At 39.5% G+C, this 23,095-nt stretch overlaps 9 protein-coding genes across 9 annotated transcripts in view; 6 read left to right on the top strand and 3 right to left on the bottom strand.

Moving 5' to 3' along the window:
* The window catches only part of LOC6566648 (neural cell adhesion molecule 2), a 66,830-nt gene extending 60,021 nt beyond the window's left edge, over positions 1-6,809 (bottom strand). The window contains exon 1 of the mRNA XM_001993276.2: positions 6,400-6,809. Within this exon, the coding sequence (XP_001993312.1) occupies positions 6,400-6,442 (43 nt within the window). The 5' untranslated portion in view covers positions 6,443-6,809. The remainder of the gene's footprint in view (positions 1-6,399) is intronic.
* Positions 6,810-7,693: 884 nt separating this feature from the next.
* On the top strand, positions 7,694-8,737 carry LOC6566647 (caspase). Its single transcript, XM_001993275.2, has one exon. The coding sequence runs from the start codon at positions 7,789-7,791 to the stop codon at positions 8,665-8,667; it is 879 nt and encodes a 292-aa protein (XP_001993311.1). The 5' UTR covers positions 7,694-7,788; the 3' UTR covers positions 8,668-8,737.
* A 266-nt stretch (positions 8,738-9,003) lies between these two features.
* LOC6566646 (thioredoxin domain-containing protein) lies at positions 9,004-10,072 on the top strand. Its single transcript, XM_001993274.2, has one exon. It carries the CDS (start codon positions 9,056-9,058, stop codon positions 9,965-9,967), a length of 912 nt encoding a protein of 303 aa, XP_001993310.1. The 5' UTR covers positions 9,004-9,055; the 3' UTR covers positions 9,968-10,072.
* Positions 10,073-10,250: 178 nt separating this feature from the next.
* Positions 10,251-11,136, top strand: LOC6567159 (transcription initiation factor TFIID subunit 10b). Its single transcript, XM_001993273.2, has 3 exons — positions 10,251-10,513; positions 10,572-10,741; positions 10,801-11,136. Exons 1-3 carry the CDS (start codon positions 10,312-10,314, stop codon positions 10,894-10,896), a joined length of 468 nt encoding a protein of 155 aa, XP_001993309.1. The 5' UTR covers positions 10,251-10,311; the 3' UTR covers positions 10,897-11,136.
* On the bottom strand, positions 11,088-12,075 carry LOC6567158 (gamma-secretase subunit Aph-1). The gene is made up of 2 exons (XM_001993272.2): positions 11,578-12,075; positions 11,088-11,516 (listed from the first exon to the last, which is right to left on the bottom strand). Exons 1-2 carry the CDS (start codon positions 11,971-11,973, stop codon positions 11,193-11,195), a joined length of 720 nt encoding a protein of 239 aa, XP_001993308.1. The 5' UTR covers positions 11,974-12,075; the 3' UTR covers positions 11,088-11,192.
* Positions 12,076-12,116: 41 nt separating this feature from the next.
* LOC6567157 (sorting nexin-21) lies at positions 12,117-14,392 on the top strand. Its single transcript, XM_001993271.3, has 5 exons — positions 12,117-12,255; positions 12,336-12,595; positions 12,675-12,815; positions 13,067-13,760; positions 13,823-14,392. Exons 2-5 carry the CDS (start codon positions 12,589-12,591, stop codon positions 13,956-13,958), a joined length of 978 nt encoding a protein of 325 aa, XP_001993307.1. The 5' UTR covers positions 12,117-12,255; positions 12,336-12,588; the 3' UTR covers positions 13,959-14,392.
* A 649-nt stretch (positions 14,393-15,041) lies between these two features.
* Positions 15,042-19,591, top strand: LOC6567156 (putative gustatory receptor 28b). Its single transcript, XM_001993270.1, has 3 exons — positions 15,042-15,743; positions 18,806-19,363; positions 19,463-19,591. Exons 1-3 carry the CDS (start codon positions 15,042-15,044, stop codon positions 19,589-19,591), a joined length of 1,389 nt encoding a protein of 462 aa, XP_001993306.1.
* Positions 16,364-20,248, bottom strand: LOC122322438. Its single transcript, XM_043214561.1, has 2 exons — positions 20,195-20,248; positions 16,364-17,033 (listed from the first exon to the last, which is right to left on the bottom strand). Exon 2 carries the CDS (start codon positions 17,008-17,010, stop codon positions 16,606-16,608), a length of 405 nt encoding a protein of 134 aa, XP_043070496.1. The 5' UTR covers positions 17,011-17,033; positions 20,195-20,248; the 3' UTR covers positions 16,364-16,605.
* A 112-nt stretch (positions 20,249-20,360) lies between these two features.
* LOC6567155 (putative gustatory receptor 28a) lies at positions 20,361-22,117 on the top strand. The gene is made up of 3 exons (XM_001993269.3): positions 20,361-20,999; positions 21,338-21,940; positions 22,007-22,117. The coding sequence occupies exons 1-3, from the start codon at positions 20,370-20,372 to the stop codon at positions 22,115-22,117; spliced, it is 1,344 nt and encodes a 447-aa protein (XP_001993305.1). The 5' UTR covers positions 20,361-20,369.
* The last annotated feature ends 978 nt before the right edge of the window (positions 22,118-23,095 follow it).

Here is a 23,095-nt window from a genome sequence, read left to right as displayed (position 1 = left end):
TTCTTTTTGCAAGACAATACGCGTCGCATTTATTTCATTCACATTTTTTTTGTTGCTGGTGGGCGTTTTCGGCTTGCTTGTGGGCGTGCCTCTGCCGGGTCATGCGGCATTATGCGCCGCATGCATTTTTTATGCGTCGCAATGCCTTTTATCACATATGCATACATCAGTATCCGATTTTTTCCCATTTATTTAGACTCTTTTATTTATTTGCCACATGAATTGGCCACAGAGTTGAGGCTGCTTTTGTTATACTCTCGCCAACAGGAACCACCAATAGCAGATGTACAAAAGAAAAATAAAAATAATTATAATAACATTTTAACCAATTTCATTCAGAGATTTTAATTTATGAACATGTAAAATAAGTAATGTATTTTAAATATTTTTGTATATGTAAATATATTCACTTAGTAAAATGAATGAAAAAAACATCATTATATATTTTAGCAGGAGTGTAAATATATATATGTATATACATATATATATTGTTCCTCAGTCATATATACTTTCAAGAACCATTAGCTGTTCAGCCTAGTCAATATACTTGCATCTTTTACTGAATCAATTAAAACCTAAAAATAAACAACAATCATTTCGTATCTTAAATACCTTTTTCTGATATTGATGATATTGTAAGGTCAACAGTAAAAATGATGTTATTCAAATGTTATTAGTTACTGATTGAATGCACATTTTGCAATGCAATTTTTTCACTTTATTTTTTTCCGCACAGTTTTCAGTATTTATATGTACAAGCAATCAATGAATCCTTTCGATGCCAGCCAAAAGTGAACAAAAAAACACCAAATCGATTAAATGAATTTTCCAGCTTTGGCGAAAAGTTTTCAACGCGAAGATGCCCTGTAATCTAAAGTTATCGAATATTCTTAGCAAAATTGACACTTAACAATAACTTGCTGTTTTAAGGAGAGCTCAGCGAATATATATAGTTATATATGCATTATAAAATCAGCAATATTCCCAACTGCATATTTAATGTTATGCTACCATTACGAATTTTTACAGGGTAAGCAATTCACAATTTAAATTGCAGATTGTTTTGCTCTTTGATGTGTTTGTTGTTGTTTTTCGCTTGGTTGTTGTTAATGTTTATTTTTTGATTGTAAACACATGCAAATCGATGATTGTTACAAATTTTTTTGGACAACGCTTTTTGCAAAGGCGCTTGCGACATCGTCCCAAGCCGATCAAAAAATTCGTTTTAATGGCAATGCATAAACATCAATTAAAAGCGCTTGATAAATCGCCAGCTGCTTTATGCTGGACTCTGCTCGACTATTTATTTAACTTTTAATTGAATTATACCACTTATGCACCCGCGCGCCCCATGCCTCACTATTGCATCAATATCTTTTTGCCGCTTCGTACACAAGTGTGTTAACCGGTTGGCTGAATTTGACTCGCATTCGTAATATTCTTTGTTCTATTGTTAAGTTCAGGCACAGGTCATAGGTTAATTGATGACAAATGCATTCGGCATTCCGCTACGAATTATTCATGTGAAGCACGACTCGATTGGCCAGAAATTGAAACATCAGAACGCACCCTTTATATATAATTCATAAAGAATAATCAGCATGATGTTGATTTCAAAATAATAATCGACTCGATGTTATGCTGTAATTTCAAGTGCCAAAGGCACTTTTAAAATCACATGAAAAGTAAGACTAAAGTCAGCGATGAAGTCAACTTATGACAAACGTTGGATCATCACACATATATAGAAATATAAGTGCAACAACAGTATACACACCGTAAAGAAAATACTGGGTATATCAACGAGTAAATCATTTAATTAATGAGCAATTTATTAAATTATAAACAAAGCAAGCCTCCAATGCGAAACTCACACAATCTAAATTGACGCTTGAAATGATGCCCACTTGCTTTATCACATTTCCCACATAGTTTCGACGCTGACAAGTGCAATGATTTTTCAACACTGGACAGTCGCCAGTTAGTTGATAGTCAAATTAAAAGACAAAGTGGTGTGGGGAAAGAGGGGTTGAGAGAGGCAACACCGTATCGCCCGGCATTATGCCACTGTCAATTGTTGCAACAATTTGTTAGATTGTCAAAGTGCGACACTGCACAGAATCTGTCAATGCAGAGAGCGAGAAAACTGAGTACGAAAATAGAGCTGAGAGTCGGTAAAAAAAATGTTTTCAATTCATTTCAATTGGCGTGTCAAATGGGTTGAGATGAACGCTACACATACATATACGAAACATATTATAGATTTAATTATCATAAAAAAAACAATGATTAAAAGTGTTGCGATGAAAGTGAAGAGTGAAATTAAAATATATTCTTATTCAGCTTAAATAAATATTTTAATTGTTTTTACTTTGGAAATAATCATAGCTATCATGATGAAATTTCAAGTCAAAGATAGTAATATGTATAATAATTGGTTATGAAAAGATAATGTTCGCCTGTTTAGCAAAATCATATCATAATTTCTTATTGGAAACATCACTATCTGGATCACCTAGACTATTAAATGGTTTATTTAAATATCTTATAGATTCTTATATTTGACCGAAAAGCCAAAATAAATTGAAAAGATGAGAAAACATCCCTGTAAGTCCCCATTTATTATTTATTTTAATTATAATTTAATTATAAGTACATTTTATTGGAGTGATAAAAAACAAAAAAAAAACTTAAACTATAACTTTTAATTTATGCATAACGCTGCAATAATAATGATCAAATATTTAAGTTACTTTATAAATAAGAGTGATTATTTTTAGTATTAAGGGTTCATATGCATGAAAAAGATTGCTACCTCGATGTTGGATCAAGATATAGTTACACTATATTAGAATTTTAAATTCTTATATGAGCTTGGTTCAAGCTGGCGTATGCCAAGTTGGTTTCCATCTTCAAAAAGGGCAAATTATTAAAATAAGTCTACTTCAAATATACATTTTAAAGAGCACTGCTTAGGATGAGTGCCGCACTCAAACCATATTTCAAAACAGTCTCAGACTTCTTGATCTGAAAACTGGTGCAAAAAGTGTTTCCTGTGTAATGCTTCCGCAATGTTGTCTGCTTTCTGTTTCATCTATGCCTAAGCGAAACTAAGCCAAACATCTCGACCTCGCCAGCCTCGAGCTCTGGCATATATGCAGTGTCGTTTACACACACAAATGCGCGGTCTGACACCTGACAGCCACTCAACAACGAGTGTCTGTCGGATATACACAAAAAAAACGTACGAAATAATAATAAAAAGCGACATCAACAAAAAAACAAAAAAGAAAAAGAAAAAAAATGAGACAACGAGAAGCAAACACCATGCATGCATAAATGGAAGAATGAACAAAAACAAAAACAAAAACAAAAACAAAAAAGCAAAAAATCAAAATAAAAAAAAAAAAACTGGCTGGTGTTGACATGCACAGGCACAAGCACAAGGATGCAAAGGAAGTAGCAAATGACAGCACACTTTTGGATGTGTCAGTTGTGTGACAGTCACACATGGGGGCACTCGAGTCAGCAGGCTCGATGCTTGTTGGCTGGCGACTTATTTTTGGCTACCTGGTGCCGCAAAGCTTTTAAGATTTCAAGGTGAGGCAATATACATACATCTGTGTATCTGAGGCAAGCGAAAAGTCAAAGTTCAAAAGTCAGGACAAGAGTCGGACAACAACAACAATAAACAAGGGACCCAAGGATTGGGGCATCTGATACTACGACTGTGTCGACCCGTCCACGCCACAAATATGCTAAGTCAAGTGGCAATTTATCATTGCAATGCAACCACAGCAGGGGAAGGGTGCCAGTGGGGGCTGCAGTGTGAGGTTAAGTGGTGCCTAGTGCGAGTACAACTAATTTAAATGGGCAACCGACAGCTGGAGACCGGCAAACCGGCGAGCACAACAAATGCGTAGGCATGAATGAATCCACACCTACACCTAGAACCACACAATTGCAACAGTTATTTTGTGTGTGGCATACCCTGTTGCACTAGTGAAAAGAGTGATCAACACTACAACATTGCATTGTAGTTTAATTAAAGTCGTCCAACAGTTTTGTGTGCGGAAACAAGCAAACTAGTTTAACAAATAAAACTTGAACTAAATAAGTGTATGTAAGTGTATAACTGCAGGGTATGCTGTAGTCGACTGTCGGCTTACTCTGTTTTGCTTTTCTTTTTAGATGAGCCCTCGACTAGCGTTAGTTAAATCGATGCGACGCTGACCTTTCCCTCAATTAAATACACACAGGCACAAACACAGAGTACAGTGCTAGGCAATAGTAATGGGCCCAACTGTTCATTGGAGTGTGTTGCTGTTGCTGCAGACGCTTTGGCTCATTAGGTAACCGACAACAGTAGGGTCCATAATTTATTGGCACCTTCTGCTGCTGCATATTATTTCACAGATTTGCATCACAAATAAGTATGGCAAATAAGAATGGATGCTGGTGAGAGAAGTGCTCAGAACAGAGCAACACAGATTGGTTGCCCCAGGATAGATAATGGACTAAAACCAATGCTAAGTGCGGCCACAAAAGCCAAGCAATTAACAAGGCGTTTGGTTTAGGAGCTTAGTCATTGGCCAGTTGTCCGGTTGCAGCGCAACTTGGCTACTTGACAATCCTGTCAAGGCGAAAAACCAGGACAACCGCAGGCAGGATAACCGGAAGTGCAGACTGCTGCTCCTGCTCCTACCCCAGCTGCTGCCGCTGCCGCTGCCGCTGCTCCTCAGACTGCTGTTGACAGCAGTCTAAAGCACTGACTGCAACCCGGGCAAACCAAAGACACTGGCACTCGTCAGTAAGAGACCGCAGTGCAACTGGGGCGGGGATTGGCCGTAGATGGAGGGAGGGAGGGGGAGTCACAGTAATATGCGTAATTAAACAAAACCGCAAGTGGGGCAGCTGCACAGTAAGCGAAGCCTCGCGCTGCAAGGCTGAAATGAAATACAAAAAACAAGGATGCCGCAAACGACACAACAAACACAAGATTGCAGCAAACGGAACTTAATGCGTTTCAAGCCGACTTTATATGTACCCTTTCAACGAATTGGATCAAATGGCATAAAGTAAATGGGGCCAAGACATAAATCTGGTTTTATTCACCTCACAGCTTTTGATTAGTCTGCAAACGCAAACAGAAATTTATAGTAGCTCTCAGGTTGCCAAACTCATGAAAAAGTGATGGTGGCCCGATAAAGTGAACTGGGTCGCTTAAATTAAATATTTGCTGGCCAGCGTTCGCTGGTTGAAGTGTCAAGAAGGAAAGCAAAGAGTTAAAAGAACGCATCACCACATTAATCTGGAGCATGCAGATTGAAGTGTCTCTGCACTTTGGATCTGTCAGAGACGGCTGTCAGCCACTGTTGTCTGCCAGGCAGGCTATGAAAACTCCAAAATGCGAAATGAAAACAAAAAATACAGGCTCAACTCACTAGCCTGATATGAATTTCCATTTGTGGTGCTGCTGCTGCATTGGCTTGAAGTGACAGATAGATCCGGCCAACTATTATACAGTGCTCAACTGCGTATTGAGTTTGGTTTGGCTTTCTTTTTGGTCACTGCCCATTGATTTCACCTGTAAAAACGGAATATGCAACAAATGTGCCATCGATTTTATATTAGCTACGAGACAATTGAGCCAGAGACCCCACAGCACAATATATTGATGAATATACGTAACACTGACAAAGGCTAAATACGAAACACAGCAACAGCAAAATAGTAAAAAAAAAAAAAATGTATAACGCAAAAAAAAAAAATAAATAAATAGTTGTCCATGAGACAAAAATAAATAACGACCCTCGACTTCAGCCTCTTAGCCCAGTTAGCTAACAAGAAGTGTACACGGGTGTATACAAGGGCGTAAGGAGGTGATGGGGTGGGGAGAATCTGTTCGAATGCATTGTAGGAAAATCGGAAAAATAAAAATAAACTTCAAATGAGTTTTGCAAACAAGCATAAGAAACTTTTGTTTCTGTGATTATAATGTGTGAAATGTGGCTGGGATTAAATAATAAACAAAAACAAAAACCAAAACCATACAACTCATCAACAAATTCTTTTTGTATTTCTTTTTTTTATTTTCATACTTTTAGTCGAGAGAGATTTTTTGCACTTGGAATACCAAAGACTTGTATAAATTATATAAAACATAAAAATACTCGACTGAAGATTAGGAATTCAGAATTTCCTTTAGATGGAATTTGTATGTTAGTTTATTAAAACCGAAATGGAATTCAATTTCAAATATCCAGCAGTCTTAAGCGAAAACAACTTGATGCAGCTGTTTCATTTAATAAAATAATAAATAATTCAAATTATATATTTATTTTTGGAACTGTTTCGCACATTTCTGAGTGCTGATTATAAAAAAAAAAAATCACTCACCTGTTAAAGCCGCCAAATTTAGAATAAATCCAATTAGCCTCATTGCCACCACAGCTTAGTCCTTATTGAGTATTATGAATATTTATTTGACTATGTGGAATGTGGCGAATTCCCGTTCAAAATGTATCAATAATAATTGCATTCATCCAGCTATTGTCGGCAAATTTCTGTGGCAACAAGCACAACTTCAAATTCTTTTCAGAACTTCTCAGCTTATTGCTGTTGTTGTTGTTTTTGTTGCTGCTGCGCCGATCCGGAGCTATTTAAGCATGCAACACGAGGCAAACTCACGTTTCGCGCTTAAAGAGAGTTTCAGATAGAAATAGAGAGAGAGAGAGAGAGAGTAATCAGAGCTTGGAGCTTACACGAAGTGTAAGCCAACCAACGCGCACGAATTTCACTTTATCACTGAATTTGATTTTTTTTTTCAATAATTCCTCGCTCGCGAATGTTGCACTGCCGGCAATGCGCATGTGTCTCGCCACATTTTTCCGATTCTAAATGTTGCCGCAACATGCACGCCGAACTCATAAATAAATATTTATAAAGTAATTGCGATAAAAACTATATTTAATATCTAATTTTAATATAAGTATATTTTATTTTACACACATATTTATTTGAATTCTTTGCAGTTGGAGTTTTGAAATTTAGCAGAAAGTTCGTTTGTAAATTTTGTATTTTAAAAGTGGCGCGCTTTCTTCGATTAGTTAACAACATGCTGACAACGAAGGGGTATCAAGTGCGAAATGTTGCTGCAACTTTATACGAAATAAGGGGCGGATTTTCGCAAAACTTGCGCTACCTTTTCGAGTCTTGTGGTAGTGAGTCCAGCTTTTATACTTCGAACACTGTTTTGTCATACGTACTACAGTTTTTATGTTGAATTGGAACGCCACACACCACATATGCTAGAAAATATCCAAGTTGCTTGTCGACACTTGGTTTTTTATTACAATTCAACTGTAATAATTATTATAGCAAGGTTAGCCAAGCTCAGAACCAATATAAAGTTTAAAGATGATTAGGAATATCATTTTAGTGAACATTGCTTTCAATTTTGGAATGTAGTAAAAGCTAATCAAGAACCGTTATTTATAAGCTTTATATTCTTGCTGACTTGAACAACTGCGACAAAGTTGCTCAATGATGAAATTAAATTTAAAGTTTTGTACGCAATATTAATCGACATTCGCCCTCGAATTGCTATCGGCAATTTATTAAACAAAAAGATAGAAAACAGAAACTAAAAACACAGATGGCAACGTTGGCTGTGCAATCATCTTATCACCTACACATCGAATGACACATCGATCGGTTCCATCAGACCCCGTATCAATCGCTTGAAATATATTCAGTGAAATTTTTTAAATATTCTAGAAAAGAGCAATGGACGCATCAGAGGCTGAATCCTCAACTGTCCCAGATGGAGCATGTGTCTCCACGCTGAGGACTTTGGACGTAATCGATACTGACATTGGCCAAGTGCTGACGGAATACAAAATGAACCACAAGAAACGCGGTCTCGGCCTGATCTTCAGCCATGAGCACTTCAACGACGAAAAACTGACACCGCTTCCCCACACGAAAGTGGATAGTGCGAAACTAGAACGTGCTCTTAAAAAATTGGATTTCAGAGTAACAATTTACAAAGATTTGACCCATCTGCAAATTAAAGCGAAGATCAACGATGCTGCTGCCCAAAATCATGCGAATCGCGATTGCATCCTGGTGGCTTTTCTCACGAATGGCGACGACAACGACAAAATCCATGCCAAGGACGAGAGCTACCAGCTGGAAAGCATCTGGCAAGCATTCGCAGCGGACAAATGCAAATCGCTAGCTGGCAAGCCAAAGATCTTCATTGTTCAGGCATGTCGCGGCAAGAGACGGGAAACCGGCTATTTGATTTCAAACGCCGGATCACAGACCGAAACCGATGGTCACGCCAAGATTAGGAGTAACTATCGGATTCCCTGCTATTCGGATTTCCTGATTGCCTTCTGCACTATTCCCAAGCACTGCTCGTGGGGTAATACGGTGGAAGGCAGCTGGTTCATACATCATCTCTGCGCCGAACTGGAGGCCAACGGCCGGAAACTGAACATGCTGCATCTGCTCACATTCGTTGCCCAGCGCGTCTCTAACTGCGAGAGCTACGACGAGCATCAGAAACAAATCACCTGCACCATGTCCACTTTAACGCGTGATTTGCATTTGGCAGAAGGCACCCATAAAATGAATTTTGATGCAGGCGCATCTGCCTAATTATAACTATTTTTATGTTTCCAAAGAACTGCAATATGTATTGATTAAAATAAAACTTAATGCAATCGAACAAACGAATTGTCGATTTTTCTGAGATTTACAGGCTGTGCTTACATATAATTTGAACATGCTTAATGTCTTTAATCAATGTGGCACAGCCACATGTTAATATTTTTAATAAGCCAGTTAATACAGAATTAAATGTATTTTTCATAAACACAGATATGTCGTAAATAAGTTCAATTTTAAGTTCAATTTGCAGCTATCGATGTCTGTATAACTATATTGATATCGATATCTATTTGCGATACTCACATTCCTCTAAAATATCAGATTACAGAAAGTTTCCAAGCAAACAACAAGTGGAATTCAAAAAACGCAGTCAACAATGCACTTTTCCAAGATTTTTGGAGTCCTCTGTTTGGGACTAATTGCTGTGTGCAACGCTGCCATAGAACGCGTCGATGACTCCGACCTGATTCACATTCTGACGGGTAAAGGCGACGTGGTTGCCCTATTCACAAAAACCGGTTGCGCGGCTTGCGTGGAATATGAGAATGTTGTGGGCAAAATTCAGAGCGAACTGCGGCAGACGCTGGGCGCAACGGTTGTCCAGGCGCACAACAGCAATCTAATACACATTTACGATCCAAGTCGGGAGCCGGCACTTTTGTATTTCCGGCGAGGAATTCCGATTCTATACCATGGCGCTGTCAATGAGGAGGAGATTGTCCAGTTCTTTGGGGAGAATCGCGAGCCGGGGGTGAAGGAGCTGTCTGACGATAATTTCGAGCATTTGACGCAGGCGTCGACGGGCGCCACAACCGGAGATTGGTTCATCTTCTTCTATTCGGCGGAATGTGTGCTCTGCCAGCGCCTCTATGCCGTCTGGGAAGCCGTTGGTGGCACTCTGCGACGCAAAATAAATGTGGCACGTATGAACTCATTAACCGCTGGAATGGGCACAGCGCAACGCTTGAAGATTGCCGAAGCTCCCGAATTCGTTTTTCTGCGCCTCGGCAAATTGTACCGGTACCCGCTGAAGGATTATACGCCAAAGGCCTTCATCGAGTTCGTCGAGGACGGCTATTTAAGGAATACACAACCGGAAGATGTACCCAAGCCATCCAGTTTAATCGATGAATTATCATTTGAACATCTTATGGATTATATCAGAAATTCTGGCACACTGCCATTAGCCGTTGTTGGCACTTTTGCAGTCTTGTTTCTCTTTTATGTTGTAAAGTCTTTGTTCAAACCATCAGAAAAAAAGAAGAATATTACCAAAAAAGATAAATAGTTTAGGCAACGCTTAAGCGTGTTCGGCCTCATATCTTTCATATCATATCATTCCATATTTTAACTCATCTCAAAGATGTTTAAAATATATTCCAATTCAAAATAATATTTTTGTTTTTCTTGTTGGAATAATATTGTCGATATACCGACTATCTGTAATATTCTTTGGCATGGCGATAGTCTTTGAATCGATATTTTTAACGAATAACAGCTGGGGACGTCGATGTTATAACTATTGCACACCACAACAGAACATCTGTAATAAGTTTAATCTTGGTATTTGTGTAATTGCCCTCTACGGTCACACTTGTTGTTGTATCAAGAATTATTGCAAGAAAATAAACAATGGTTGGCTCCAATTTTGGCATCATCTATCATCCAAATGCCGGCGGCTCTTCGGGTCAAGTAAATCCAAGTAGTGGAGCCGCGTCGAGCGTGGGAGGCGCCGGCAGTTTCAACGCGGTAGGCGATCGCGCAGCGCCCGCCTCACATCTCAGCGATTTCTTGCTGCAGCTGGAGGATTATACTCCATTAATGCCAGATGCTGGTAACTTTTGCTCTTAATCATCAATAATAACAACTGAATAATCGTCCTGCATTTGCAGTCACTGCGCATTATCTGAACATGGGCGGTTTCCACTCGGATGACAGACGTATTGTGCGCCTGATCTCGATTGCCACGCAGAAATTCATGTCGGACATCATCGATGATTCACTGCAGCATTCCAAGGTGCGCACCCACATGCAGAATTCTGCCACACCTGGCGGCTCAAAGGTACGACTTTGAACTCCCTTTGCTCATTTAGTTGATCTTCAATAATATTCTCATCTAAGGCAAAGGATCGAAAATTTACATTAACCATGGAGGACCTGCAGCCGGCATTGGCCGACTATGGCATCAATGTTCGCAAGATGCACTATAGCCAGTAAAGTGCAAAGAATCGGAATATTGGCATATTCAATTGTCAAAATAAGCAAATCAAACACAAACAAATCTTAATTCAGTTTAATGTTCGCTTGAGATGGAATCACATTCTTGCTGACATCAATTAGATATACATATTTGTAAAGCTGTAATATAAATCAGTTTAAATATCATCTACAAGCAAGATGTATTACTGTTAAGATTTCTCAAAATGAAAATGTTTATTTTAAAATAATTAAAGTTAATATAATGCCTTTTGCAGTGTATGAGAATTAACTTAATTATAATTGCAATCAATCCCTCATCGGCACATAATAAACCGCTTGATGCTTCTTCCCGTGCCCCCCGCCACCTTGAAGGCAATGGCGCCGGTGAGAACTGTAACAATATAGTTTGGCAACAAGGTGGCCCAATAATATCCATCCGCATTGAGCAGTGTCAGCAGGGAAACAAAAAGATGTGTTCCCACAACATAACCAATGTGTACGTAGTTATTCGTATCGAAGGCATTGAAGAAGATGATGCTCCAAAATGTGTGCAGCAGCACAATTGACAGCGCCTGAGCCGCCGACGTGATAAAGAAGAATTCGGAGCCGCCCTTAAGGCCCATCGTTCCCGGCCCACTCTACGATAGTAAAGTACAATAAATAAACCATGTTAAACAGAGGCAATCGAGCCACACTTACCATATCCGCCAGCACATTGACCAGAGCAAACATGGCCGAGATGATGCCAAATCCCAAGCCAGAAACATAGGCCAAAATATGTTTGTTCTCTGTGACGCGCGTATCTTCGGCAACAGCGTGCAGTCCTTGCTCTGTGCTCCGCAGTATGCGATAGATAATGTAGCGGAAGCACTCCTGAAACAGCACGGAGAACACCACACCAAAGACGAGCACATCGCGCAACGGGACAGCAGCGAACCACAGCAGCGAGGAGAGCAGCAGGGAGAGCAGCCAGAAGAAGGCGGCCGCAATGAGTATTATGATGCGCACCGGGTCGTTGGCAATGCTGAACACGAACAGGGCGAACGGTGGTCCGAATGCAATAAAAGTGCAGCCAAAAAACTCCGGAAGTGTCATTATTTGATTGTCACAAACTGAAAATTATAAATTATGCTCCCACTTCTTTTTCTTCTCGTTCGATGACAATAGCCGCTTTTGTTGTCCGTGCGTGAGTGTCGCGTAGTGACTTTATCGATAGCGTAACACAATGTTTACATACGATAGCGATAACTCAATGTTTACATACGCTCTCCAAAAAGTGCATACTATCTAAGTTATAATGCAAAATACGCTGCTACCATCAGAATACCACAAATAATAACAATTTACGTTGGCATATCATTTAATAAATATTTTACGGTATGAAGCATATTTAACACACATTTAATTTAATAAATGTTTTACTGTATGAAGCATATTTAAAACACTTTTAATTCCAGTTAAAACAACAAATATATGCTCTGAGGGTATTCAATAGTCGGTGCATTTTGCGAATATCTCAGAAACAAAGGCGTCCAACTTATTATGGTTTATCAGTGTTTTGGCTTCCGTTTGTGGGGGATTAGTCACTTTGCAGATTTATAAAATCAACATAATCGGTAGAGTCCCGATAAAAAAAAGCAAATAAACAAAATATAAACTCATTGCTCAGCTGCTTATTTGTTTCATTCTTGCGTTCTCATTTGCAACCAGATGGCAAGTGAGTAAACAACTACTACACAATTAATATTAATAGGATGATTAGAAAATAACAATATGAATCACTTTCATCTATTTAGTGCACACTGTGGGTGCCAGACGCTTACTGCCCCACCAGCCCTCCGAGGACTTCCCCAATCCAGATGACGAGCCCGAAAGCCCAGCCATTGAGGCTGCCTTGGCCATTTCAGCAGATACATCTGATCAGACACACTCAAAAGGTGCGTACCCAAAAATGTATATATATGTATACATACTTCCAGTTATTTTTTTGCCTTTTGTTCCAAACTTGTAAGGTTCATTTAATTATTGAGAAGTTGCAGTCACCAGTGTGATGATTTCAACTAATTAGACTAATTAACTAATTAGAATTACTTCTACATTATATATATATATATATATATATATATATATAAAGAATTCAACTTAGCTTAAACTAAAGATTTTTGAAAATATTTTCAATTCCCAATAGCTTGCTGGAAGAAGAGCTTTCCACATAGGTTTACGCCTACTGCCGATGAGAGCACTGAGCTGCGCTTAGAGATTTTGCAGGCGAACATAATGCCCCGCGAGACCGACGATACCAACATCAAGCGATTCGTTGTTTATGAGCTGACAGTGCGCCTGGACTCCAGTATACTGGATGAGCAACCTGCCACAATTGAACGTCGCTACACGGACTTTCGCGAGCTGCATCAGTGCCTGAAACGCCAGTATCCCAACATGATGAGCAGCATAAAATTTCCCAGCAAAGTGCTAGTGGGCAATTTCTCCATACAGCTGATTGGTGGACGTAGCAACGCTTTTGAAGTGTTCCTCAGACAGATCACTGAGCAGCCGCAGCTGCGTGATTCGGCGGCATTTTTGCGCTTTCTGCAGCACGAAGAGCTGACCAGGGCGTGTCAGTATCTGGACGAGCGACGCAATGAGCTGGCCATACCCTTGCTCGAGAACTGTTTTCGTCTGCTCAACAAAGTCTACATGAATCGATCGCGACCCGTATTGCTAATACTTTGTCGACTAGTCGCTGCCTGCACAGCGACACCAGTGCCGCATCATTCGGCGGAGCGTTGGGCCCTCCTGGCGCTCACTCGCTTTGAAACGCTCTGTGATATTGATCTGCTGCCACTCTATATACCCCTGCTGCACACTTGCGAGCATTTGTGGTAAGCGAAGCGAAACTCGCTCAACTTTCATCACATTAAGCTTAAATTGTTGTTGCTTTCAGGTGGCAGTGTGGCCGGGATCAAAAGCGCCTAACTGACCGCTTGACGGAAATGTCGAGGCAGGGCATTCCCATATCAAATAAAACCAGTCTTATGCAGGCTATTCACGAAATCGATCCACGCACCGAAACCATTTGAAGCATAATCATATTGTGTGCATATACTCATACATACTCACACATTTATTTATAGAAAACTCATAGAGCGTTAGCGCTAAGCTTAAAGTGCAATTACTAAATTATTGTGCAATTAGTATTAACATATATGTCAATATATCTGTAAAATGTGATTTGTCTCATTTCGTCTCAATTTTTGTAACCAACCGTTTTTGTTTCCATGCACGTAATACATCGTAAATATTGTGAATTATATTATTGTCTGTAGTTCCCTTGACGTGATTATAACTATAAATCAAATTTTAAAGCACACAAGTAAAATTGTCAATATTCAACATTCCTTGAATTTATCCAATATTGAAAGCAAAGTAAAAATATCGCCTTAGAAGGAAATTGTAAAATACATCATAAAATAAAGTTATATTTTGTTGTTTTTTGTTTTTGTGTATTAACAAATATTGTCTTTTTATTTAACGCAAAATAAGGAGTCGGACGATCAATGTTGCAGAACAATATCTTTCAGTATTATTAAGGTCAATATGTTTAATTGAAACATAAGATCAAATGAACTTATTCTGCCTTTTATAGAGCTTCCAAATAATTGTGCTAATTACAAACAATTACCATAAATTCATGTGAACATATTGAAGCTAATTCATGGAAACCATAAAATTCACTAAACTAGTGATAGGTATTTCAGAGCATGGGATAACTTCCGTCTAGTGCAACTCGTAAATTGGTCTATTGTATCATGCCATTCTTTGAAAATATACCCAAATATTTTATTACATTCAGTAAATATATTATCACATTCGCAGACAGACACTGAATGAAAAAATGTGGCACAGTTGAGTGTCTGTAAATCGCACATCTAACGAGTTCTGTGGTAAATGAGTCCCGAAGGACATAGTCTGCAGCTGCAGGGTATTAATTCAAATTCAACGGTTTAATAGGTTTGTTTGTGTTCTACTCAAACCAAAAAGGAAATGGGGCAGACAGGACCCACCTCATTAAACAGTCGGCGAACGACGACGACGCCGACTTCGTGCAAATTATTATTAGCTCTTTAGTTGCCGCGCAAAGCTCCAGCTGTGCAGACGAAGACATGGACGTGGAAAGGAATGCGGGTGCGGAAATCAAACTAAATTCGGTGCTGCAACATCCATTGCGACGCCGTTTGCGTCGATGGCTGTCCGCCAAACGGTTGTACGAATCCTTGACACCGCTCTTCCATGTCACCTGTTGGTATGGGCTGACATCGTTCTATATCAGCTGCCGCGACGAGAATTGCTGCAGGTACATCAAGAAGTCCTGGCTTGGCTACTTAAATGGCATAATCCATATCGGCGTATATACTGTCTGCTATATTCTAACTATAAACAACAACTGTGAGTCAGTCGCCAGCTATTTCTTCCGCTCGAGAATCACCTACTTCGGGGACATGCTGCAGATCGTGAGTGGCTTCATTGGCATCACTGTCATCTATCTGACGGCCATCATACCCAAGCACCGATTGGAGCAGTGCCTACAAAAATTTCATACAATGGATTTACAGCTGCACAGTGTTGGCATCAAGATCATGTATAGTAAAGTGCTGCGCTTCAGCTATGCTATCATGTTCTCCATGTTCCTTGTGAACTTCGCCTTTTACTGGGGCACCTTTGCCGTTCTCTACTCATCCAATGTGTCTCCAACTTGGGCATTACACTTCACATTCATGGTCCAGCACACGGCGATTTCGCTTGCCGTAAACCTGTTCAACTGTTTTACATATCTAGTGGAAATTCGCCTGGTAATGGTTAACAAGGTAAGCTGGAAACTGGCTCGAAATGAACACATTGCTAGTAAAAGATCAAAATTAACCGACCGATAAAAATATCTGACAAACCATTAGGTGTGTAAATGTATGTCTGTCTGGTGAGTAAAACTGAACAATAAGGTATTATATACCTTATCTGGGGATTAAAACTGAACAATAAGTTATTATATACCTTATCTATTATATACAATTTATAAGAAATAAGTTAATATTAAGTTTTCCTTTACAAATTGGATTGCCCTAAAGCCAATTTAGAGGAAGATCGATTTGCCTCGATTTAAAATTGAGTCCTTATCTTTGGTGTTAACAATTTTCGAGCACATGACCGAACTCAATTAAATTAATTAACTCAGGCCATAAGCGATTTTCTAACACCCACACCTTATACCTTATAATGCATAACAAAAGCAAACTGTCATTAAATAAACGTAGCGTGTTTGCTGTGAAAGGTTTCTCATTACGCGGCTGCTGACAGCACCTCGAAAATGGGCAGAGTAAGTTCAAGGACTTTAACCCTGTCAATCAGAATTGTGGCCAATTGACAAGCGTAAAAGGGTTTTTAAAAATATTGATATTTGATTCTGATTGACAACCCACCAAAAGTATAAAAGGTGTTCCGCATCCGGTACAGAAACTAGTTCTATTTTCGAAAGTCATGCGGTCAATTTGGAGACAGTTGTTCCATCCACGAGATGCTTACGGTGCTGAGCAGTCGCTGCTTCTGTTCACCTATATTCTAGGACTGACTCCTTTCCGTCTGAGTGGTCAACCTGCAGCACGACATTTCCAGATGAGTCGCCTCGGCTATCTGAACGCTCTACTCCAGCTCAGCTTCTTTGGCTATTGCTTTTTATCTGCGCTCATTCAGCAACAGAGCATTGTGGGCTACTTTTTCGATTCGCCAATCAGCCAAGTGGGAGACACCCTCCAGAAATTCATCGGCATGATCGGCATGTTTACACTCTTTCTCTGCAGCGGGCTGCATGTGCGGCGACTGATTCGACTCTTTGATCTGATAGCACGCGTTGATGATCACCTCCTTAGTGTGGGCGTCTGTTTTCATTACGGCAAGATTATGAATCTGCGCCACACGAAATTGTTCCTCATCTCCGGCATGCAAGTGGCCTACTTGGCCAGCTCGATTTGCATGCTGCTTTGGAATGATATTTGGCCAACTTATCCAGCTGCCGTTGCCTTCTATGTGCCTCAAGTTTTTCTGCTCAGCATCGTTTTGCTTTTTGACGCAATTCTTCATCGCTGTTGGCAGCACTTTGAAGCCTTAAATGAGGTAAGCAATGATACGGTTAACAAGTAAGAGTACTGTAGTCGAGTGAGCTCGACTACGATTTACCCCGAACCCAGTTGTTAAATATTTTCAGTTTAATTGCAAAATTTCCATTTAAAAGTTTTGCACCAAAATGTGAGCTCTGCCGACAAACACGCATATTCATACATACATACATATGTATATAACGGGACTCAGCAGAATACACACAAGGACATATTGACGCTCGCGTCGATTATCATGTCATCTCTTTCTCACACATACGCATGCATACAGAAAATGCTTGAGGCTGCTGATAGAAATGATATCAACTTGGGTCTTTCCTATCCGATCTTGATGAAATTTGAGCAGTTGATCAATAATATGCACATTCATATTATGTATTAATTAGAAGATGTTGCCTGTAAAATTGTATCGATAATCGAGAAACGGAGGCAGCTATCGATCAAATAAAGCAAACTTGAGCTGCGCCTGGTATACGAGAACCTATATTCCAAATTTGAAGTCTCTAGCTCTCATAGTCTCTGAGATATGCGTGTTAATACAGACGGACGGGCAGACGGACATGGCTATATCGATTAGGCTGTTGACCCTGATCAAGAATATATATACTTTATGGGGTTGGAGATGCTTCCTTCTGACTGTTCCATACATTTCCACAAAACCGTTATACCCCTTTTACCCATTTTAAATGGGTTCAGGGTATAAATAATAAAAAATACAACAACGCTTATCATTAGATGGCTTGAAATATCTAGATAAGTGCATATAATTTTTCGATTTGAAATAGATGGCAAACGACAAAATTCTTATCTAATTTTTATATCTCATTTATGCTTATAGTGTAGAGCACTCAAAAATTCATTAAATTTAATCCCATTTATCAATCAAGTGGGAATGAACACACATTTCCTACAAGGCTCGTTAATTAATTAATTAAAGGCAATCTTAATCTTGAACTTAGAAAATTAAACAAATTTGATACATTAAGAGAGATTAGAAAAGAAAACAAATTTGACATATTAAGTTGAGAATAGAAGTTAAGTCGTTGCTCATACGCCATGAGGTTACCGGACTATTTGGACAGACTAGTGCATCCCGTTAATGTTTACGGCTGCTACCGGGTGACATTATTTCTGACCCTAATCTTTGGCATTGTGCCGTATTGTGTGGACAGTTCAGCGGGTCGCCTGCGACTGTCGTGCCTTGGCCTGGCCAACACGGTCGGACGGATATTCTTCCACATGCTGAACTTCATCTACAGTTGCTTGGAACATCGCTCACTGATGATGAGCAATTCACTGACGGATATGTCGGGCATCACCGGCGATTTGGAGATGTTCAACGGCATATTTGGGATAATAATAGTGCTACTTGCTTCGCTGCTGAATTGCCAGAAGTTGCTAAACCTGATGACCATATTCGATGGCCTGGAACGTGAGGCATTTCCACGTGTCGGCATTAACTTTGACCAGATGCGAGCGGCTCGGCAAATCAATGGCTTCGCTGCATTTCTGCTATGCACATTGATTGGTTTCACTGCCTACAGTTCCTTCTTGATTTTACCAGGCGCAATGACCTATATGTCCTACTCGGCGATTGTGAGCCACTTATCGCCAAATTTCTTAGTTTGCATAGTTAGCATTCTCGTGACTGGACTGTTTATCAAACTACGCATTTATCTCAACGCATTAAATGAGGTCGATTGAGCTAGCTTAATCGCACAATTATTTCAAGCTAACCATATTTATATTTATACTTTTAGGTCCTCAAGAATCTCGCTCATCAGTGGGACACATGCGTCATTAAGGCCGTGCAAAAGACAAGATCTATGCAATGTTTGGATTCCTTTTCAATGTATACCATTGTGTCAAAGGATCCGGCTGAGATCATACAGGAGACCATGGAAATACATCATCTAATCTGCGAGGCAGCTGCCACGGCCAACAAATACTTTACCTATCAGTTGCTAACGATCATTTCAATTGCCTTCTTAATCATTGTCTTTGATTCTTACTATGTGCTTGAAACGATACTGGGCAGGTCAAAGCGTGACGGCAAATTCAGGACAGTCGAATTTGTAACGTTCTTTGCATGTCAAATGATATTGTATTTGATAGCCATTATCTCGATCGTTGAGGGCAGCAGTCGGGCCATCAAAAAGAGTAAAAAAACTGGGGGCATTGTGCACTTGCTTCTCAACAGGACGAAGAGTGCGGAGGTCAAGGAGAAGCTACAACAATTTTCAATGCAATTAATGCATATGAAGATCAACTTTACAGCTGCTGGTCTCTTCAACATTGATCGCACGCTCTACTTTACGGTAAGAGAACAGTCGAACAGTCACTATTACTATTATTATTTAACTATTACATTTTCAAACAAAATCACATTCTTTTTAATTTTCGATTTTTCTTTTTAGATTAGCGGTGCTTTGACTACTTATCTCATTATCCTGCTGCAATTTACATCTAGACAGAAAGCGAATGTAAATATAAACGCATTTGAATGTTGTAGGGCGGCTTACAATATGACAAATCAAACGCTTTAATTCTTGCAAGTAAAACTGGAAATACGTTCTACAATAATTTATATGGTTTGCCAGTGGTATTATTATAGATTTAATTATTAATGTCAGTGAATTGAAGGAGCTGATTGTGTCAGTGAAACTGGTTAAAGAATGAGAAATGCTAAATTTTGGAAATATCTAAGAAACAATTCTTAAAAATGTTCTAGAATAGAATTTATTAAATTGTCACAAACAAATATATTCGAATTAATAAAATCAGCATATGCTGTCCGTCCCAAATTTATAAAGAAATCCTTATTAGACATACAAACCATTTTAAATCGCTTCCCTGGGAACAATCTAGATAACATTAAGTTATTGTTATTCAATAAATGAGCAGTTGTATCCCCTAATTTTCGGCAGGACAAAGATAGATACTTTTACGTCTTAGTTTGTCAAATGTCACTCTCCAATTGTTTACCTCATTTCATTAAAATTTGGTATGCATACATCTGGTAGGGGTAACCATAATTCGCAATTCACTTATTGCAAATTGCGCAGACTTGTTAACATGCTACACTTGTTGACCCCTTCCACGTAGCGCCTAACGTTATGCTACACATTTAAGCTTAATTAAATATTTACCGTTATCGGTATTAGCTTATTAAGCCGTCCAGTCGTCCAAACGACTTCTGACCTCAGGTGCGCTAACGATTTTGATATATGAGCACAGCTGAACAACATTTCCGCAGTCAGTTGGCGGCGAGCAACCGAGGTGAACAAACGTGAATTCCTGGCTGAAATAAGTAGTTAGCTGGCGATGGCTTTGAAGCTCTGGGAGCGCATCTCGCAGGCGGATAATGTGTTCCAATCGCTTCGACCTCTCACCTACGTATCCCTGGTGGGTCTGGCGCCGTTTCAATTGAATCTAAACGCGGACAAGGAGGTGCACACATCGATGTACTCTGTTGTCGCCGGCATTGTGCACTATTTGTTCTTTGTGATGTGCTTTGCGTTTTCAGTGCACGAGGACGACTCCATCATCGGCTACTTCTTTCAGACGAACATCACCAAGTTGGGCGATGGCACCTTGCGATTGACGGGCATCATTGCCATGTCCACGATTTTTGGATTTGCGATGTTCAAGCGCCAGCAACTGGTGGGCATCATACAGAACAATATTGTCGTTGACGAGATCTTTGTGCGTCTGGGCATGAAACTGGACTATCAACGCATTCTCCTGTTCAGTTTTCTCATCTCTTTGGGCATTGTCATCTTCAACGTTATTTACCTATGTGTCAGCTACGGCTTGCTAATCAGTGCCACCATCTCACCTTCACTTTTTACCTTCACGGCCTTCGCTCTGCCCCACATCAATATCAGTCTTATGGTCTTCAAGTTTCTCTGCACCACCCACTTGGCCCAGAGTCGGTTCAATATGGTGAATGAGGTGAGTATTCCTACAACACCAATAATATATTATATGTAAAACATGCCTACGACGAATTTTCCCTTGAAACGATATGGCTTTAAAAACCCATTTTAGTTTTATAAAGCGATTTTGCTTAACGCTTATAATAAAGATTTCCTTTAAGCATAAAATTGTTTAATTTTTTCAAATGAAAACTTTACATTATTCACAGGTTAAATCATTGTTGACGATTAACAATAATACTCTGTTTTTTTGTCTACATATTGATATTTTTGCAATCTTTTGGTCTAAAATTATTACAGTTGATGTCACACTTATATAAGTATACAGCTAAAAACAAAGAAATTTCTTCACAGATTCTACAGGACATTCTGGATGCGCATATTGAACAGAACAACGCTCTGGAGCTGTCGCCAATGCACTCGGCGGTGAATCATCAGCGATATGCGCATCGATTGCGTAATCTGATCAGTACACCCATGCAGCGTTACAGTGTTACCTCGATTATACGCCAGAGTCCCGAGTACGCCATCAAGCAAGTGGCCAATATACACAATCTGCTCTGTGACATTTGCCAGACTATCGAGGAGTATTTCACCTATCCCCTGCTTGGCATCATAGCCATTTCGTTTTTGTTTATACTCTTTGATGACTTTTATATATTGGAGGCACTGCTGAATCCCAAGCGCTTGGATAACTTTGAGGCAGATGAGTTCTTTGCCTTCTTTTTGACACAAATGCTTTGGTACATTGTTATCATCATTTTAATCGTGGAGGCCAGCAGTCGCACTATCCGCCATAGTAGCTTCAGTGCAGCCATTGTCCACAAGATACTCAACATAACCGACGAACAGGAGCTACGGGATCGATTATTTCGCCTGTCTCTTCAGTTGTCGCACCGCAAGGTGAGCTTCACTGCTGCCGGCCTATTTCGTTTGGATCGTACATTAATATTTACGGTGTGTACTTCAGTATTATTAGTATTTCTTGATTTCTGATTGGTTTACTTGTCAATTTACATGCAGATAACTGGCGCCGCTACTTGCTACCTCATTATACTCATACAATTTCGCTCTACTCATCACCTTGAGGAAAGTGAAGGCACTAATAATACGGACTATATACAGTTCGATTAAGGATCGGAATTATATGCAGCTTTTGTAAAATGTTGTAAACTCAATAATATTAAAAAACAAGCTATTATCAAAAACTTTTAATGACGTTTGGAATTATGAAATTTATTGAAAATTGACTACCTCATTTTTTTTTTAAAGAATATTGTAATATCAATTTGGATTACTATTTGCTTTTAAGTTTTAACGTAATATAAAGTGAGAGATAAAATCATGATCAAAACTATATTGTTTTAGATAATTGCGATACGGTTGACAAAGTTCACATAGTAGACAGTTAGCCTTAAGACTTTAAAATTCAGCGGGCGCTATCTGTCGTATAAATTGGCCAGCTCATGCGAATGAGAATGGACAGAGTGGCAACACCAGCAAGCAAGCAGTGTAAGCAGTGCAAATAAAAACCAGCGCACGCTTTACCAGCTGGCAACGCTACAACAATTCAGAAGCGAACCGTTAAATGTGAGAGAGATAAACACAGTTGTCCTATTTTTGGTGGAAAGGTGCACGCAAGCCAAGCATTGTCACATTGCATAGCATAATCGTAGACAGGCTTTGACGGCATCAACCACCACTAATAAGTTCAGTTACTAATCCATATAGACACGCCACTTGGTCGCCACGTACTCTCGCATAATCCAATAAGAAGTCCCAAATACGTTGTCTGTTGCCACTTATCAATTGGTGCAACGACATTTCATTGTTTTATTGCCTCAGCCGTTTGCCGTTTGCCATTTTCATTTCCGACTTCGTGGGTGGTGATTGCTTTCAAATGCGACTCAATTGTCAAGCGATATTGCTAAATTGCCCAATGCCCGCGGTCCACTTGCACTTATTACAACTGTACAACTGCACATCTGTACAACTGTAAAACTGTACAACTGTATATAAATGTGAGGAGACTGTATGCGTATGGATTAAGTGCATGTTCACTTAGCGCTAATCACATCGATTAGCCGCATTGATAAGGCTTTGTCGAATTAT

This window comes from Drosophila grimshawi, unplaced genomic scaffold, assembly GCF_018153295.1.
Source record: "Drosophila grimshawi isolate 15287-2541.00 unplaced genomic scaffold, ASM1815329v1 contig_1377, whole genome shotgun sequence".
In the NCBI taxonomy this organism is placed as follows: domain Eukaryota; kingdom Metazoa; phylum Arthropoda; class Insecta; order Diptera; family Drosophilidae; genus Drosophila; species Drosophila grimshawi.
This window is presented reverse-complemented; position numbering and strand designations above follow the sequence as displayed.

Coding starts and splice junctions, on each gene's coding strand:
- LOC6566647 (XM_001993275.2), top strand. CDS start 7,789: ATGGACGCATCAGAGGCTGAATCCTCAACTGTCCCAGATGGAGCATGT.
- LOC6566646 (XM_001993274.2), top strand. CDS start 9,056: ATGCACTTTTCCAAGATTTTTGGAGTCCTCTGTTTGGGACTAATTGCT.
- LOC6567159 (XM_001993273.2), top strand. CDS start 10,312: ATGGTTGGCTCCAATTTTGGCATCATCTATCATCCAAATGCCGGCGGC. Junction 10,514..10,571: donor TCCATTAATGCCAGATGCTG/GTAACTTTTGCT, acceptor CTGCATTTGCAG/TCACTGCGCATTATCTGAAC. Junction 10,742..10,800: donor CCACACCTGGCGGCTCAAAG/GTACGACTTTGA, acceptor TTCTCATCTAAG/GCAAAGGATCGAAAATTTAC.
- LOC6567158 (XM_001993272.2), bottom strand. CDS start 11,973: ATGACACTTCCGGAGTTTTTTGGCTGCACTTTTATTGCATTCGGACCA. Junction 11,517..11,577: donor TCAATGTGCTGGCGGATATG/GTAAGTGTGGCT, acceptor TTACTATCGTAG/AGTGGGCCGGGAACGATGGG.
- LOC6567157 (XM_001993271.3), top strand. Junction 12,816..13,066: donor TGATCAGACACACTCAAAAG/GTGCGTACCCAA, acceptor AATTCCCAATAG/CTTGCTGGAAGAAGAGCTTT. Junction 13,761..13,822: donor CACACTTGCGAGCATTTGTG/GTAAGCGAAGCG, acceptor TGTTGCTTTCAG/GTGGCAGTGTGGCCGGGATC.
- LOC6567156 (XM_001993270.1), top strand. CDS start 15,042: ATGGACGTGGAAAGGAATGCGGGTGCGGAAATCAAACTAAATTCGGTG. Junction 15,744..18,805: donor GCCTGGTAATGGTTAACAAG/GTAAGCTGGAAA, acceptor TTATACTTTTAG/GTCCTCAAGAATCTCGCTCA. Junction 19,364..19,462: donor ATCGCACGCTCTACTTTACG/GTAAGAGAACAG, acceptor TTTTCTTTTTAG/ATTAGCGGTGCTTTGACTAC.
- LOC122322438 (XM_043214561.1), bottom strand. CDS start 17,010: ATGAAGAATTGCGTCAAAAAGCAAAACGATGCTGAGCAGAAAAACTTG.
- LOC6567155 (XM_001993269.3), top strand. CDS start 20,370: ATGGCTTTGAAGCTCTGGGAGCGCATCTCGCAGGCGGATAATGTGTTC. Junction 21,000..21,337: donor GGTTCAATATGGTGAATGAG/GTGAGTATTCCT, acceptor ATTTCTTCACAG/ATTCTACAGGACATTCTGGA. Junction 21,941..22,006: donor ATCGTACATTAATATTTACG/GTGTGTACTTCA, acceptor ATTTACATGCAG/ATAACTGGCGCCGCTACTTG.